Source organism: Manis pentadactyla, chromosome 5 (genome assembly GCF_030020395.1).
Source record: "Manis pentadactyla isolate mManPen7 chromosome 5, mManPen7.hap1, whole genome shotgun sequence".
NCBI lineage: Eukaryota > Metazoa > Chordata > Mammalia > Pholidota > Manidae > Manis > Manis pentadactyla.
The window spans coordinates 163,517,045-163,536,016 of NC_080023.1; the positions used below are offsets into that span (position 1 = coordinate 163,517,045).

Here is an 18,972-nt window from a genome sequence, read left to right on the forward strand (position 1 = left end):
AGCATAGACCTGTCTCTTTTCGAAGACTCACAATGGTCTAAACAGTTTACTTGAGTCTTTTACTTAATCCTAAGTTTGTACTGTTGGTCTGGGCCACTCCCCTGGGCTCCAGACCCATGTATCCAGCTGCCTGCCCACTCTCTCCACTTGGAAGTGAACAGACACCTCCAGTGGGAATTTTCCAAGCTGAACTTCTGATCTCCCCAAACCTGCTCCACCGTCAATCTCAGTGGCAACTTGTTTCATGGCAACTCAGTTCTTATAGTTTCTCAGGCCGCATATTTTGGTCCTTAATGTACGCAGAGTAAGGTATCTTGGCCATCATCATGCTACCACTCCATCCTAAACCGCTGTCACCTCTTTACTGCATAATTGCCAAAGGACCTAAATAGTTCTCCTCCTTCCACCCTTGATCTGCTCCAGTCCAGTGTCACTTCACAAAAGTCCTTCCACGAATGCCCCACCTCAAATGCAGCCCCCTACACCATTCCATTTCCCTGCTTTATTTTTCTTCTTAGCACTTAACTCATAATCTTGTTCACTTTGTGACTGTCCTTTCCTACAATATAAGTTCCACAAAGGCATGGATTTTTGTCTGTTTTATTGGTGTTGGGTCCTTTGTGTTTAAACGGTGCCAACTGTATGATAGGCACTCAGTATATATTTGTTGAATGAATGAATGAATGAATGAATAATTGTCCATAACATCTGTCCATAACATCATAACATTACTGCCTTCATTTTACTGACCAGGAAGTGGAGGTTCAGAAGGTAAGTTATTTTCCCCAAGGCCATGCCATGACTAGAGAGAAAAGCTGAGTTTTGAACCCAGGACTGACTGACTCCGGAGATCGTTTTTTCAAGTGTAAAGAAGGGGCCATTTTTGCAATCTCCCACAATTTCCTTCTAAATGTGGCTCCTGCCTTTGTATTTCAAATGAAGATTGCTATACTTACAGATCAAGTTTAAGTTTAAGTAAACAGGGCTTCCTTGCCCCACTTTCCCAAACCTCTCTGCTCTGGGCCAAGCCACCCCTGCCCTGCAGGAATCCGGGCAATTGTTGTCAGTAATGACATGATAAGGAATTGTACCCTCCATGGCTTTGTTGTTCAGTGTTCCCCCAGGTGAGGAATTATAAGAAGAAAAATATGCAAACCATGGGAAGACCCACTTGCACAGAGACATTTATCACTGAGTTACTTGCTTATGCAGTAGAATCCCTGAGAATTATTAGTCTGAGCTCCAGGGCCCAATGTTAAGAGGTCTGAGAGAAGAGAAGGAATGCACAAAACATATACCAAGGAGTGACCTGGGATGTAGGAGAAAAAGTAGGGAAATGTGATGTTCTGAAGTTCAGTAAAAAGTGCATCAAGGAGGTTCCTAGCATCAAGATCAGGAAATGATCTTATATGGAGAAAAGAATCTCCGTGGAAGGATATAATAGGACTTTAATAAATGTAGTAATAAATAACAGGGCTTCCTCTCCAAGATAGAAGACTTAGTACAGTAAGGATGATCCATTCTTCTATGATTAGTTTTTATTTCAGTGTAATCCCAATAAACACATACCTACAACCCTCCAGTTGGTGGGAATTTAACAAGCGTGTTATAAATCTGGAACAACAGGTGTGAAAGAATAGAATGGAATTTCCTGAAAAGGAAACATTGTGAATGGGATTTACTCTGTTACCAAAACACAAAATAATGAAAACTAACTGGAAACATGGGTGATGAATGGAAGGGGCCACAGAGTGTAGCAAGAGACTTGAAGCTATTTAGTGTATTATGAAGTTGGTGTTTCACATTTGTGAAGGAACTGGTGACTTATTCATTACATCGTATGTAAATTGGCTATTTGGATAAAAAGTTAAGCTAGAAACTATCCTCAGGTCTTATCCAAAAACAGACTTCAGAGGTAGATCAAAGACAAAAAGCAAAAAAAAAAAAAAAATCTGTATTTCTATACAGTTTTAAAAAAAATGAGAATATTTTAGTAATCTTTAGAAAAACTAAAGGAAAAGATTTATGATTTAATTGCATGAAGATAGATTTCCACAGAGCAAAAGAAGTCATAAAGTTAAAAGATAAACAACAGTAGGGAAGAAAAACTCAACAAGTGTATGTGAAGGAAAGGATTAATACCATATTTATTTTGGAATAGGGTTAAAATTGGAAATTAAATAAATACTTAGGCAAGAGGAGAAAGAGCCTTAGACTCTGTCCACCCACCACTTTCTGTAGATCCGTTCTGGACCCTCCTGTTCCTTCCCCTCTCACAAGGGGTAGTGATGGGGACCAGAAGTCATCCTGGGAGGCCTCTTCCCCTCTGAGGGTGACCCCGGGGAACTTGAGGCCATGCTGGGCATCCCAGCAGGAGGGTGAGGGGCTAGGTCTGGTGGCTGGGGGATGAGGTGGGGCGCAAAGTCTGAGTGTGGGGTGAGGAGGGGGGTTTGGGGTGGGGGTGGGGAGCCACAAGCAGGTAGGACTGGGGGTCAGAGCAGAGGTGAGTGGCGGGAGGGGGTGTCCATAGGCCCAAAGCTGTCACTTTGCATCCCCTACTCCTCCGATTTGCAATGAGTCCCCATCCTACGGAGAAGTCACCCTTGTGTCTTGTTTTCAGGAAATAATGGGATGCATCCCACTTGAGACAATAATTACTTAATTGGTTCATTCATTCCACAAATGATTTATGGATTGTTTGCTTGGAAGCACACAGAGCTAGGCACTGGGAGCCCTCACCATGCCCTGGCATTTATCAATTTTAAGGCACTGTGAGAGCACGTGGATTTAAAACCGAAAACCACAAGTAGCAGTTTTCTCGGCCAATTCTAATTTGCTGCCTTTCAGGGGGCAATGTAGGGTCAGAGAAACATAGGGTGCAGGTCTCCGTTCCTAAATTTACTGAACCTGCAGTGTGCCAGGCACCGAGGGATAGTGCTGCTCATTCTTGTGTGTTTATTAACATGACGCCCCAATACGGGGCCACACAAGGTCCAAAGTGAAACCACTGTTGCATTGCTACAGCCTGTTTCAGAGCAGCTGAGAGCAGTTGCCTTTTTGGCATTTGAATTTCTGGTGCTGGGCCAAAAAAAAAGGTGTGTGTGTGGGGGGGAACATCTTACTATACATTGAGCTAATTTAATCCACTGTCACTTTGTAAAGGTCCATTGAAGTTTTGATGGAAAATATGTTTTTGTTTGGGTCAGTTTCAGGACAAAGGGAAATGTAACGACCACAGGGCAGAATTGATAGTGTTTAAAAACATGTTCAAAGACCTTACACTTTGTAACTGAGTTGCTGAGCAATAATCAAAAAATTCCTGACATGGCAGGGTGAGCGGGGCCAAGCCCCACCCACGGGGGCTGGGAAATAAAGGCCTTTCCTCCCTGCTGTCAGTGAAAGCAAAAGCCAGTCCTGGCTGGGGAAAAGGTTGTGGTGTGACTTGTTGTATGCTTTCTTTTCTGGACTAACACAAGAGTTCTGTCGGCATTCTGAAGAATCAGTTCAGATGTAGGGAACTACGTGGGCCGGACAGGATGGAGAAGCAAATGCCCTGGGTTCCACTTCTGACTTTACTCAAGACACCCTCTCTGAACCTGTTTCCTCATCTGTAAAAAGGAAAATGAGCTGATGAGCAGCATCTCCCGAGACTAAGTGAGGATCACATGTAACAATCAGTCGTTGAGACAGTCACTCCCCTGACACACAACTATCTCCATGTTCCAGATAGAATCTCAAGCAAGACCAAGGGGCTGAATTCAAGGCTCCCTTGATGGCTGCTCCTGTCCTTGGCCACTACCACAGAGTTGTATCCCAAAGGCCAACCTTCACATTGCTCTCAACCTCAACGTCAGCACACCAAAAATCTGTACCATCCTTACTATTTTGAGGAGGCATCTCTCCAGTGTGAGAGTGCACTTCTCAGCCTGTCTTGCATCTAGGGTTAGCCAGGGACTACTACTCAGTAAGGGAAGGTGAGCAGACGTTATGTGTCACTTCCTGGTTGGGGTTTATACCAAGCCTCTGGGGCTTCTTCACTCTCTGGGCCTTTATCTGCTAGCTGGTTGCAAAGGACTCCAGGGCCCTGAGGGATGGTGGAGCCCAAGAGAGAGGAAGCCTGGATCCCTGAGTCACCACATGGAGGAAAGCTGTCAGCCAAGGAGGGACAATTAGATTGGATTCTTCAAGGAGTAGGAAACAGACTTCTATTTTAAAATTGGGGGGTTATTTTTTTAGTAGCTAATGTTACCCTAAAAGATACACACTCTGCACATACTCACCTCCCCACGCCTCCCTGCCCTGCTTCCTTCCCTTCCAAACCTCCCAGACATTCAGGGTGTCTGGATAACTGGTGTCATCAGTTCAGATGCTGGTCAAACAAATATCTCCCCTGTGTAAGGAGCAGGGCTGGGCACTGCGACACAGTGAGATTCCACCCCTACCCTTCCCTGAGATCGTAGTTTGCCCACTCAACTGCAAGTCCAGCTGCTGGCCTCAGCCCTCCTTCTCCCACCTTGTGATCCAGCCGTTCTTCTGCTCCTGGACTGCCCTTTCTCCAAAGACCATCCGTCCTCACTGCCAAGGACGCACCCTAGAGATTGCCTCTCCTTAGCACTGCCACTCCCCATTGTAATTAAAATGTCCAACTTGCAGGCCTTACTGGACCATCCTCAGCCTTCTCACTTTTCCTTCGGTTGCATCCCATGGAGACTTCCAGAATCAGAGCCTCCTCCCTGTCTCGTAATCTGCCCCCTGCCTCCTGCCTTCTCTTTTCTCTTAATTTAAAACTGACTTGAAGGCTGAGGGTTCCTATTGCTCCTTTGCAGATGCCTTCACTGCTTGGTACAGGAGGCTAGAGAGTCTGTGTCGATTTGGGAGGGTACATGTTTGGACATCTTTCTGATGGTTCTCCGTGGCATGCTTATTTATCCTGATTCTTGCCTGGCCTTCCTTTAGACAGTACCTCTCCCCCCACAACATATACTGCCTAGAGTTTGGACTAAAGACACAGTTGCCCACCCCTGGGAACAGATACTTGAGTTACTGATGCCTTTGCAAAATGATGCTGCTGCCTTTTTAAGTGGAAGGATCCAGCCATGGCCACAGGGGTTGGCTGGTAAAATGAGGCTGGATTTCAACTTCACTCACTCCCTTTGCACAGTACACAACCTATGCAACTGAGCATGGTTGCCTTGGCTTTGAGCTCCTAAGCCTGGCTCATGGGGATTTCCCTCTGGCTTTGTCTCTCGCCCTGCATCCAGGCCCTCTCTGCCACGCCCAGTGTTCTCTATCAGTAACCAGCTTCATGAGGTGCCCTGAACATAATGGCATACTTCACACAACTCTGCCTTTGTTTTTGCTGTTTCTTCTAACTAAAGCATATTTTGCTCAACCAGCTTCTAGTCATTCCTGAGACCTTGGGAGTGCCCTCATCCTAGAAGTCTGTCCGTACTCCTTGCATCCTTCCTTCTTGCCTCCTGCAGACCCTACTGGGCACCCACTGCCCTCCACTGCCCCATATGCCCACACATCTGTCTGAACATCCCCTCTTGGGTGGGGGTCACATCTGCATCTTGATGGTCTGCCTTAGTTCTAGACACGGCAACAGGCAGAGGACAGCAGGCAATGGAATTAAATGAAGAAATGGCTCCAAACTCAGAGTGGCTGACAGGGTGAAATGAGTCCATACTGATAGATGGATTCACTCACAATTCACTGGTTCAACAAATGCTCTCTGAGCACATACCATGTGCCAGGCACTGTGCTGGCCGCGGTGCATGGTGAATAAGACAAACACCGTTTCTGGCTGTCATGGAGCTCCCAGTCTTAGCTTCCACATACATCCCTGGATCAGAAAGAGGAATGTGAACTGAAGATTCTGGTGGGAGCAGTGACAGAGGAGAGGGAAGAGGCTACAAGAGCCTCACCCGGGCCTTGCCTGGGTGGGAGAGCCCATAACTTCAGCAGTGAAGGAAAGGAGGGCAGCAGCCTGGGCCTGGGGCCATTCTCTACCCACCCACCTTGAAGAGCCTGGGCCTTGCGCTCAGGTGACCAGCTCAGCCAGCTTAACATACCCCTCTCCCAACCCACCCTGGGCTTTAACTTTGGCTGGAGAGAGCTCCCAGTGACTGGGGCTGAATGACACTTGAGCCCCAGATCTAATCTGAGTAAAAGATGGGGGAGGGGGTTGCTGTCCTTAGTGCAGACCCCTTGCTCTTGGGCACAGAGGCCACAGCAGAGCCAGGGCCAGCAGGACCCTTCCTGGGCTGGGGCCAGGCTGCTTGCTAAAATCTGCTCACCCACTGCTGCTAGACATTTTAATAACCAAGTTTAGGAGATTCAATTAAGATTGGGAGCCTCAGCCCTCTTCCAGAGAGGCCTCACAATCGGTGTTTTTCTTTGGGAGAACATTAGTGGGGCCCTTTGCAGGGGTTTTTATACAGCAAGCAGCACAGACAGAGAAAATGAAAAAAACAAGTTTGGTTCAAGGATGCCAATAATAGGGGATTTCTTTTCTCAGTCTCCCCCTGGAAGGTTGTCAACAGCGCAGGCATAATCAGACCGGCGGCTGCCCTGCTCAGAGAGGGGGACGTGTGCTCCTTTGTTGTGATGGGCTGAATAGGATGTCCCTGCACCCAGACCTGGCCTCCCAGCTAACAAAGGGCCCCTTTGTCACCCCGGGCAAAGAGTGCTGCCGAGGTTGCCACAGCAACTCAGGGACACAGACTTAACGTGCGAATGACATTTCAGATGGGAAGCGGGCATTCAAAAATTGAAATTTCATTATGTATAGTGGTTTCCTTCTCTAGATATTTTAAAAGAATCCTATGGCAATCAAGAGAAAATATAAATAAGCCAACAGTAAATACATAGCAAAGCAAACAAATATCATTGCCAGTCAGCCTGCTGGTTCCTCCTCCCTCCATGAGTGGAAAGCCTTGTGCAGGGCTTCAGTGGGGCCCCTAAGTGAGCTGTGAGTTCTTACCCAAAAGGCAATTGACACCATTAAAGAAAGTTGGGGGAAAAAAAATCATCTGGAATTCCACCTGCTGGACACAGGACGCTTTTTCCTTGTCCAGCTCTGCATTCCCTACACGATCCCGGATGATCCAATGCACGCCAGGCCAAGAGCTGGGTGGGGGATGCCGAGATAAATCAGGTTTTTGTCTCCAAAGATGACAGCATAATGAGGTTCCCCTGTGTGTGTGATCTCCATACAACTCTGCAAGGCCTTTAGTTGGGTCCAGGCAGTCACCCACCGAAGGGAGTACCCAATGCAGCACAGGGTGCCCATGGCTTGATGGAGGAGAGGGAACCTGAGAAATGATTTGCTACCAACCCAGTATTGGCACTTGGTTGCTATTTGCTGGATGAAATGAGGGATAAGGGAGGGAAAGAAGGAAAAGCAGGAGGAAGGGCTACCTCTGCATTCTGTTAAAGGGGAAGGCACTGTAAATAGCAGGATGCAGGCAAAAGCATTGGGCCCAAATGTCTTCAGTGGCCACCATGACATACAAAGTATTTTCCCTTAACACTTTATTTAATAAGCAATGTTGAAAAAAATATTACAGTGAACACCTGTATATGTACCACCTGGATTTGGTCATTAACATTTTATTCTCCTAGCTTACCATATATCTACCCATATAGCCATTTCTCTCTTCATCCATCAATCCATCCTATTGTGTTCTGACACATTTCAAATGCAGACATTCTTTAACTCACCCTGAAGTACATCAGTATATCATTAATTAGAGTCCAATATTTGTTTGCATTTTTTCTTTTGTTATTTACATGCAATGAGCGTACAAATCTCAAAGGTACATTGAGTTTTGACAACTGCATCCACCTGTGTAACCCAAACCTTTATCAAGATATAGAACATTATGGTCACTCCAGAAAGTTCCCTCCTGCTCCTTCCTAGTCAGTCCCTGATACACACACACAATCCACACCATTTTGTCATTCACTTTTCACTTATCCTCATAGTAAAATTAACCGCCATTGCTGCTTCCTAGGCTTTGTTGTAATTCATTCTTCTCTTCACTCATTTTATTCTTTTGTCACCCAGGGTCTGCTCTGTCCCAGGCACTGGGGATGTGACCCCATATGTACGGTATGTAAGGGTTCCGGAGCCAGGTTGTTGGAGTTTGAATCCCAGTCCAGAGTTTTCTAGGGCAGGTCACCTAACCTCTCTGAGTTTCACTTTCCTGACCTGTAGACTGAGGATGGTGACAGCCACACCTCATAGGTGGTTGGGAGGATTAGGTGAATAGGACACATCAAACACTTAGTACACTGTAAATGCTCAATAAATTGTTTCCTGAGCAAGTCCACAGCTGAGTGGTTGCTGTCACAAGGGCTATGAAACCCTCTTCTTTCTCATGGTCATTAACCCAATTTCAGCCATTATAAGCCCCACTTCTCTGAACATCTCTGGGCCAGGCAATTTAGGCTTCTGCAGAATGATTTCCTGAGGCCCCCAAGGAGGAGTCTTGGAGTAGAGTGATTATAGAGTTGCATATCTTTTATTTTAATGTAGTTGTTCTGCTGTTTCCCCTAAGCCTGGGCCTATTTACAAAGCCACTAGTGGTTGTCACTATAAGGGGTTTTGTCAAATGTCGTCTTCATCATGAGAAGTAGCAACCAGTTATCTACATTCCTCTTCTTTGCCAAAGCCTGCTCATCACCAAGGCCTCTGCAGGTGATGGAGAATATGGGCTAGAGGGGTACCTGGGTCCAAGTGGAGCATTGCTATTCTTAGAAGGGGGAACATTAGCCAGACACTTTCTTGCAGAAATGAAGGAGCCTTAAGGTCACAGATTCCTAAGTTCAGGCAGTCTACTCCTGTTCAAAGCTGAGTCACTGAAGGTGAGCCCAAGAGTAGAGCCAAGAGGCACCCATCTTTTACACCTGCCTAACTCCTACTTATCCCAGCTCAGCATCACCTCCTTCAGGAAGTTCTCCTTGTGTTCCTATTCCACTTTGTACTCATCTCTGTTATGTTTATCATACTCTATTCAATTGGCTGTTTGCTTGTCCATCTCCCCAGTTCAGCTGTAAGCTCCTTGAGAGCAAAATCATGGTTCAATCATAGTTGACTCTCTAGTCTCTGACAAGTACTCAGAAATATCTTTCATATATTAATTTAACAAGTATTTGCCAAATACCTTACAGATATTATCTTTTTTAAAGCCTAGTTATTGCAGAAAATTTGGAGAGTAGAGGAGAAAAGAGAAAATATACAATATAGAAAAAAAATAGCCTAATGATAGACAAGTCTTGAGTATGACTAAGAAAAAAGGAGAAAAACATATTGATAAAGCAGAGTTTTTAAAACCAGAAGTTAATACTAAAAACACCTTTACACCAATACATTTGAGAAATTAGAGGAAATAAACAACTTTCTAAAAAAGCTTAATTAACCACAATTTACTGAAGAAAAACAAAAGACATATTGATCCAATTATAATTTAAGAAGGTGAATCAGTTATCACAATTTTTCTTCCCATGTCATTAGGTAAAATCAGTATAACCTTGACACACAATAGCACAAAAAATTTAAGACAAATTTCAATAATTAACATAGATGCAAAAAATTCTAAACGAAATAATTGCAAATTAAATTTAGCAGTGTGTTAAACTGTAAATTATGACCAAATAGAAGTTCCAACAATAATCCCATGAATTCAAGGGTGGTTTAATAATAGGCTAGAAGATAAAATCCAGAGGATTATTTCAATAGATGCTGAACAAGCATTAGCATTAGTTATAAGCTATAATTCATGCCAGAAAAAAATCTCTTAGCAGACTAGGAATAAAAAAGAAATTATAATTGATAGACTACTATCAAAAGTTGACAATTGGTGTCTTACTTAATGGCTAAATGGTGAAATGTAAACAGTGTGTTTATTAAAGTAAGGAATAAGTAAGAATGCCTGATATCAAAACTTCTACTTAACATTGATTCTAGAAGTGCTGGACAATGCAATAAGAAAAGACAAAGAAAGATGTGGTAAGATCACTGGAAAGGAATAGAAGAATTAACCTCTCTCTCTCTCTCTCTGAAGATAACAAAATCATCTATACAGAAAATCCAAGAGAATCTACAGAAAAACTGTTAGAACAAATACAAGAGTTTAGTAAATTTCCTGGATATAAGATAAAACTCAAAACTTTACTTTTCAATACATATGTATGAAATCTCAGTGGATTGAAAAACTTGATATCAAAATATCCAATTCTCCCCAAGTTAACTTAAGAATCAAATGTAATTCCAATCAAAACACTAACAAGGTTTTCTTTTCTGCTCAAGCTGAAATTTATATGCAAGATCAGAGAGACATATGAGGTCTAGTGGTTATGAATGTGGGCTTTGGAGCCAAACTGGCTAATTGTAAATGCTGGCTATACCACGTACTAATTATAGGTAAGTTACTGGGCACTCCTGCCTCAGTTTCCTCATTTGTAAAATAGGGATAGTAGTAGTACCTACCTCATGGAGTTGTTGTCAAGATTAATACAGGTAATAGATGTACAGTACTTAGCACAGTTCCAGGCACACATCTAGGACTCAGTAATTCTTAGCTGTCATTGGCACTTTTTATTTCCCCCTAGATAGCTGCATATGGTGATTTCTTATTTCTTTTTGTGGGGTTTGTTCACATTTAACTTTTCTGATTTCTCTCCTTATTTAATCAGCACACATTAATATACAGGTGTGCATATGGCAGACAGAGGTAAGGAGACCTTTAGAGTTCTCAGGGAATATGTTCCAGATAGTTCACCCATTGCAAGCTCTTTGCATTGTAAGACAATCTGCACAGTGTAATTTAAACTCAAGTGTTGCGTGTTATTGTAGAAGGAGCATGGATTTCAAGTATGAATCCCAGCTCCAAGAAGTCCTGGCTATATGGGTTCAGGGACTTCTTTAAGGCTTCTAAGTCTCAGTTTCCTCATTTGTAAAAAGTGCTTCCATAATAATGTCCAACTTGAAGGCTGGTGAGAGGATCCCAGAAGCTAAGGTTCTGGCTCTCAGCAAGTACTCCATGAGTTTTGGTCTTCTTCCAAGGACTCTCCACCTTGTTTCCAGCCCCCATTTACTCCAAGGAGTGTGAAATCTCCCCATGAAATTTCAAGGAGTGTGAAGTCTCCCAGATGGACCTTGGCACTGCCTCTCTGGAAAGTTGGAGGGGAATTGGGTCATGGTCATGAGGGAGAAGTCTCCTCCTTTTGGGAGGTGACTTTAGAACTGTTGACTAGGGAAACATCTTTTAATAACAGTAACAATTAAATAGGGCTTCAGAGTTTTAGAAGTGCTTTACTATCTATTTCCTCACTGCTTCTTGCAACAAACCCATTTAGTAGGCTTTACTACCCCATTTTGCAGAAGTAGAAACTGAGGCTCAAAGAAATGCAGTGACTTGGCTAAGGTAAAATAGGAAATTGAGCAGAGCTCAGCACTTGAATTCAGTGCCTTTGACGTCTCATGCTCTTTTGTGTGAAGGGGCCTTGTGCCAAAGTCTCTGCCACATATGCATTTGTGCATTTGACCTTTTATCTCGCAGACATGTTGAGTGAGAGTTGTGAGCTGACTTGGCCAGTTGTCAGAAATAATGGACAGGTAGAGGGCTGTTGGGGGGTGGGAGGTACAATGGCCAGGGCCCCAGGAATGCCCAACTGCTGCCCCGGGTAATAGCCACTACCTCAACCAAGTTCCTGAAGGAGACGCATGAATACACACACACACACACACACACACACACACACACACACACACACACATTATTAGATGCATCTGAGCTCTACTCAGTGTTGCAGACACCACTGGTGCTCCATCCATATCCCCCAAACCTCACCATTCCAGTGCCGAGGCCCCCAACTTCTGACTGCTGGTACCTGCATGTCCTTGTCTAATGCCTTTCTCTGGTTGCCAGAGACCCATTCTTCCTGCCAGGCTGAACTGCCTTGGAATTAATGCCCTCTGGGAGCAGCCTTCAACCAAGACTGTTAGGAGTTGGTGGGTAAAGACCCTAAATCCTTGCTTTTCAAGTAGGGTATCTCTGGGCACATGTTCCACATTGTTTTCCAGAATTCCCCAATGGAGCTTAACTCCAATTATCCACAGTGGTAATTTGTCCTTTATTGACTATCTTACTTCCCTTGTCTCACTTCCCCACTCCCTTCTTATGTGTTCTGGGATAACTGTCCAATAAACTAACTGTACTAGGATCCCTGATTCAGGATCTGCTTTAGGAAGACCCCAACGAAGAGAGGTGAGCTTTTCCCTGGGGTCCTCTCTTTTCCACACCGCAATCCACCTTAACATTCTACGACATCTTATGCATGCTGGCTACTAGAAAGGAAGAGAGAGAGGGGCAGATATGGCTGGGCTTCACCCACATGTGCTAAATCGTGACTCCTCTCCTTGGCAAATATGGCCTATCTGTGTCCTGGAGTCTTAACAATTCAGAGGCTACCGCTTCCTGAGCTTGTGTACGTGTGTAGAGAGAAAGGTCACTGAAAGCTCTCCCACCCCTAGCAGAGGGCATGAAGCATCCATGCTGTTAGCCCCTGTGCTAGTCACTGGAAACTCCAAGGTGAATCAGCCATTGGCCCTGCCCTGGAGATACTTATACTGCAGACATGATAACGGTTTGGTAAAATCGTCCTGTGTGTGGATGATTATCAGAGCAGCAAACTGGAGCACTGGGTTGGAGTCTTGAAGAAGTCTTCATCAAAGAGGTGTCACATGAATTGGGTTTTAAAGAATGAGTTGGCATTTGTTAAGGTTTTCAAGCCTGAAGGAAAAGAGAATAGGGTCAAGTATGCCCAGACCCTTAAAGCTCCCATCCAGAAGCGATACACACCATTTCCACTCTTGTTCCCTTGGCCAAAGCAAGTTTCATGGTCATACCTAACTAACAAGTAGGAGGGGAAAGATAATTCTACCATGTGCCAATAAGGAATGAGGCAGAATATTCTTTCAGATGAAGCAGACCTATGGATCCCCAATGTTGGGTATTTAGCTCCTCAGCCGCAGTTATTTCTTGTGGCTTGGTCATTTTGATTTAAATCCAAGACATTCCCCAGGTAAAGGAGTCATGGTTGGAGTAGGACTCATTTCCCTCTGGGATCCCATGGATAAGTGGACAGGTCTTATATTAACATTGCATTCTTTTCTGTATTTAATGCTTGGATATTTGGGGCCTAGCAGGCCCTGGAAGGACTGCCCCTTGTAGGGATAGCCAGTTCCTAGAGAGAGTAAACAACTCTCTGTGCACGTGCTTTTCAAATATAAACTGACCAGTTTAGAGCCCAAACTGCCAACCACCTCTTTTATCCAGTTCTCACACTCCAGGCCACACTATACCTTCCCAAATCACCCAGGGCCAGGTACCAGACAACCAGGGAAAGGCCCTGTGCTCCAGAGCCCACTGAAACTATTCAAACTAGCTAATCCTAAATCTGCTTACTCTGCCTTGCCTGTTTCTTCCTGCAGAAACCACAACAAATGCTCTTGCCCACACTTTTCCCCTCTCCCTCTGGCTCCTGACCAACCTTGGTGCTTTCCCAGGTGCTCCCGCCACACCACCACCATGGCGTGGTGTGCCCCCTCCTCCTGGGAACAAGAGTAACAAGCTATCTTTTCAATAGCAATTGTATCCTGACCTATTTTCCTTGCTATACCTAAATAATAATAAAACATATTAAGACATATCTATATCTGCTATATCAGCTATTTATGATATCAGAAGATGATATGTATGATATCATATGAAATGTACATTAGTACATGCAGATATTCTTGGTCCCCAGTCTGGGTTCCTGGAGGCAGGGCATGACCAAGCTGGCCTGAGCCAGCGGTCACTGGCTGAGAACGGAGACTCTCCTGCCACAGATTCCACATGTGGTCAAGAGGAAGATAGGAGGGTTCAAGCCCCACTCACATCCTGAGGATGACAAATGGGGCAGGGTGTTTCTTTGGAGGAAGTGAGCAATAAACTTCCTATCTGATCACCTGCCAACATAAAAGGGCAAGCCCAGGTTTGGGTCTGTATGGCTTCTCTGCCAGGCTTCATGGGGAGCCTTCCCAGAGGCCTCCTTGGTGCTGACAGTCTCATTAGAGAAGGGAGTGAACAAAAGTGACTGATGGGGTTGGTGTTTACTGCTGCTGGCTGACCTGTACGGACGCCAAATGGCTGCCTGCAGCTGAGTCATTGTGCATGGCCTCCATGTGCTGGTGGTGATTGTTCTACAGCTCTGGCCAGTTAGTCAGACCAAGACTGGAAATATGAGCAGTGGGAAGTGCTCCACGTAGGATTCCTTGGCATAGGTACTGCTAATTAGTTGTGCTGTTAACACTGTGATGTTGAGGATTCCTTCCTGGGCCTTATTCTTCTCATCTGTAAAATGGTCATAGTAGTCTTATTTCCTGATCTAGAGAATTCTGTGAAGATTGACCTCCCCAACGCACAGAACAAAACAAAATGAAATTGAACAAAAAATGACAGTAAGCACCATAATTAATGGTGAACTATTGATAGCTTTCCTTCTGAGATCAGGAATGAGACAAGAATGCCTGCTATTATTACTTCTTTCCATTGTATTGGAAATACTAGCCAGTGCAACATGGCAAGAAAAAGAAAATGTGTAAGGATTAAAAAGGGAAAACTAAAATTCACTTTTACAGATTAGATAGAATATGGTATTTTCAAGGAATCTACATACAAATTGTTAGGATAAGTGAGTGTGGTAATGTTGCTGGATATAAGGGCATTATATAAATATCTACTTCTATAAATGTTTCAGATCTGTATTGCTGAGTAACAAATCACCCCAAAACTTTATGGCTTAAAATAACAATAACCTAATGGTTTCTGTGCATTTTGGATTCAGGAAGGTCTCAGGTGGATATTTCAGGTTTTTTCATATAATTTGCAGTTAGACAGTGGATGGAGCTGGAACAGCAGGGGCTGGTCCAGCAGGGGACTGGCTGGTCATCTTACTTTCTTTTAGTCTCAGGGTCTCTGCATATGGGTTCTTTGTGTGGGTTACTTTAGACTTCTTCAAAGTGCAGCAGCCTAGGACTTTTACATTGTGGATTAGGGTTCCAAAGACAAAGAGAGGGTCCCAAGAGAGGGAGCCAGGAAGAAGATGGATCAACTTTCATGACCTAGACTCAGAAGCCATGCAGAATAACTTCTGCTCCATCTTATTTGTTAAAAGCCATTCACTAGGACCAACCCACTTAAAGGGGAAGGTTACTAGACTACACCCCTTGGGAGGAGTGTCAAAGAATTTGTTGACTTGTTTTAAAATCATTACATTGTCCTGGCAACAAACAGAAAATTTAAAAAGCATGTAAAGAAACTATAATAGCATTAAAAACACAAAAAGCCTAGGAATAAATCTAATAAATAATGGGCAAATTCTCTATGTAGGAAACTACAAAACATCAATGAGAGAATTTAAAAAAATCTAAATAAATGAAGGGACATACCATGTTTATGGATAGCAAGACAATATTGAAAATGCCAATTTTACCCAAATTTATCTAAAGATTCAATGTGATAGCAGTAAAAATCCCAGCACCATAGTGTGTGTGTGTGTGTGTGTGTGTGTATGTAAACAGACTGATTAAAAAATTTCTATGTTAGTGCAAACGTCAAGCATTTCCAAGGCAGTCTTGAAGATAAAAGTGAGTCGACTTAATCGATGGGACACTGAAACTTATTATAAAGCTGCAGAAATTCAGGCAATGTGATAATGGCACAAGGAGAGAAAAATAGGCTTGCAGAACAGACTAGAGAATTCAGAAACAGTCCCATGCACATAAGGATAACTTGGTTTATGACAAAGTTAATACTGCAGAGAAGTGGGGAAAAGGTGATCTTTTCAATAAATAGTGCTGGGTCAGTTGGATATCAGATGGAAAAAAAAAGGAGAGGGGCCAGTGGGAAATTCCTTCTGATGAGATATGGCAGTGTGTTTCTAGAAACAATGACTGCTGACATTTATTTAGAAGTTCTTTCCTTTCTGAGCTGTAATTTCCCTCTGTTGTTTCTGAACCTTTAGCAAAAGCTTGTTTCCCACACCTATCTTGTATTAGTGGACCTTTAGGGTCACAAATAGTGGTCCTAGCTCGAGGCCAGGACCAGCAAAGCTCGAGCAGCAGTTGGGAGCTAAGTTCTAAGCTGGCTCTTGAGTGGGCAAAAGGCTCATTTTCTTTTCTCCAAAGGGTATCCCTGTCCTGTTGCCACCCAGGAATCCCATGCTGACCCACTTCTGCCTCCTGGCCACCTGGCCCTTCCCAGCCAGCCAGGTATCCCTGGTGTAGGAAGGAACCAGAGGGCAGTGGGGGAGCAGTCAGGGAGGAGAGAGACTGCCAGTCTACACAATTATTGGATGAAAAGGGGAGGAATAACAGGCCAGCTGCCACCAGGTGGTATGAGAAGTGAGGGGGCTCTTTCAGCCACCTCTCTGCCTCAGCAGGGACCCCCCATTTCCATCCTTCTCTCAATCCAGGACACTGTGAAGTTGGAGGGACAGATTCTGGACTCCTCAGCACTTCAGTTTTAGCAATTTGTATGGTCCTCCCTCTCCGTGTCACTAAAGGGGGTGCGGTCCTCTGCCCCCTCCCAGTGATTTCGGTCCTGGGTCCTGCGGGGACAGTGGGAACCACTTCCCTGGAGCCCCATTACTGAAGCCACAAGGCCTTGCCTCAGTTTCCTCACATATTAAGAGTTTAACCACTGCTGTCCCCCAGGGCCCCTCTGGCTGACTCAGATCAGTGAGATAGGGAGGGAGGGCATCCTAAGATCAGCCTCAGTCTGGGCTGGCCCCCCAGGTAAGGCAGTACCCATCACCGGAAGTGCTCCTGTCACCACCTTCCTCCTCCTCCTCATCCCCCACACGCCGCAGGGGGCTCAACGAAGCTCTAAATATTTAGGTTGGGGAGTGTCCCACTTTTAGGGAGTGGTGTCCTATGGGCTTCTCCGTCCCCTCACCTTTGGTGGCGGAAGGCGCGACCGGAAAAGGCCGTCTGGACAGGCGCGCAACCCTCTCGGACCCCGAGGGGCGGAGAGCCGAGCCGGGAACCCGGCTGCTGCCCAGGCCGCAGGGAGGAACCCCCCTGGGCCCAGGCCCCCTGCCCTCGGCTGCGCCTGAGGCCGGAACAATAGCGCGCGCGGGCGGGGCGGGGCGGGGCGGGGCGCTCCTCCGGGCCCCGCCCCCAGCCCGCCCCCCGCGCTCACACACCCGCTCGCACACTGGCTCCCACCCGCCGCCCGCCCAGGCACTGCCCGCGGGAGCCGCAGCCGCCGCCGCCGCGCCCGCCATGGACGTCCGCCTGTACCCCTCGGCGCCCGCGGTGGGCGCGCGGCCTGGGGCCGAGCCGGCCGGCCTGGCGCACCTGGACTACTACCACTGCGGCAAGGTAGGCGGGGGCCGGGGCTGGGGGCCGTGGCGGGCGGGGCCTGCCCGCGCCTTCGGACCCCGCGCCAGGGTCAGAGCACTCCGGGCTGGAGCGCTGGGCAGGAGTCACCTGGCGGCTCAGGGTGCGGACACTCTCGGAGCACACGGTGGGGAGATGCCAGTGGTGCCAACGCGCGGGGACACTCACCCTCAGCCCCGCCGACGGGCACATGCCATTACACTGACAACCTCGCGGTGACTCTCACACCCTGAGTTCGGATCACAGGCAGGAGTCACCCCAACAGTCACTCGTACGACGACACAGTGACACCCACACTCGTCCATGTCCCGACGGCCTCACATTCATTCACAAGCTGACACACAGCGGCCCACTGTCACACATTCACTTACGCTGTCTCACCGTCCCACATAAGTCACCGTAACAGTCATTCATACACAGTGATCTGCAGTCACCTGGCCACGTCCACCGTCACACAGCCATATTCAAGTCACCCATTTACACACTACGATGCACACACCCCGTTAATGCTCCCATCCGTTGTCACACCCAGTCACAACTGGGGACAGTCACACAAAGAAGTCGCTCTGACCGTCACACGCTTGCACTCACAATGCACAGACGCACAGTCACACAGCCACCCCATGGACGGTGAACCTCAGACACACTAATCGCTCTGACGGTTACACAGTCACACGCGGTCACACGCAGGGGCAGCCAAAGCCTCGGCACCGCCCCTACCCTCACCTCGGTAATCCACACTCGCGCGTCGGGGTTTTAATTTAGCGTCGCGGCACACTAATTGGGTCATTCACTAATTGGCCGTCACTGCCCAGCAGGGCCTCGGATTGCGAGTTGGCACTGGCCAGTCTGGGCCTGTCCCCTTCCGGGGAACGGTGAGCGGGCGTCCATCGAGGCTGGGCTGCAGTGAGGGACAGCCTTCACCCCAGCCAGGTCTCCGCTGCGCTGCGCCCGGCACGTCCTCCCGCGATGGAAGCTAGCGGGCCTGGGACCCCGGACCGGAGGCGTGCGCCCCCCGCTCCCCATGCTGGGGCCAGCCCGGGACGGTCAGGTGCAGCTGCGCTGTCCGCGTCTCTCTGGCCGCGGAGGGAACTTTCAAACTTAGTTAGGAAAACAGACGGTCTGTTCGTCCGCGGGTCTGCGCGTCGGTCCCTGCCGGCTGGAGGCGAGCGCGGCTCTTCGTCACTCGGAGCCCGGATTGAGCGGCGCGCGAGGGTTTTCCCCGCGGCCCCGGCGCAGACGCGCGGGATGGGTGGCACTGCGTGGTGAGTGCGCGTCGGGGGTTGGATCCGCCCCCTCCCGGGGTCTCAGTACCACCCCACCCACACGCTTTTCCCTGCGCCCCTTGCTGTGGGGATGCTGCCGGCCTCAGAGGCCCGGTCTCGCTGAGCGCGTGCGTCCTCGGGCTGCGGGCAGCGGGCAGCGGGCAGCGGGCAGCGGCTCCTAGAGCCTCAGGGCGAAGCCCTCTGCAGTTCAGCCTGGGCCACCAGGGCCTGGGCGGCGTTGGGGCGGGGTGA

The 18,972-nt window shown here is 47.0% G+C and overlaps 1 protein-coding gene across 3 annotated transcripts in view; it reads left to right on the forward strand.

The window, feature by feature from the left end:
* The first annotated feature begins 17,282 nt into the window (after positions 1–17,282).
* Positions 17,283–18,972, forward strand: part of TOX2 (TOX high mobility group box family member 2) — a 132,385-nt gene continuing 130,695 nt past the window's right edge. For 2 of the 3 annotated variants that reach the window (XM_036902223.2, XM_036902222.2), the window contains exon 1: positions 17,283–17,437. In XM_036902223.2, coding sequence (XP_036758118.1) covers positions 17,339–17,437 — 99 coding nt within the window. In that variant the 5' untranslated portion in view covers positions 17,283–17,338. Of the gene's footprint in view, positions 17,438–18,337; positions 18,721–18,972 lie in introns of those variants that run through there. The other variant, XM_036902224.2, reaches the window with a different exon arrangement.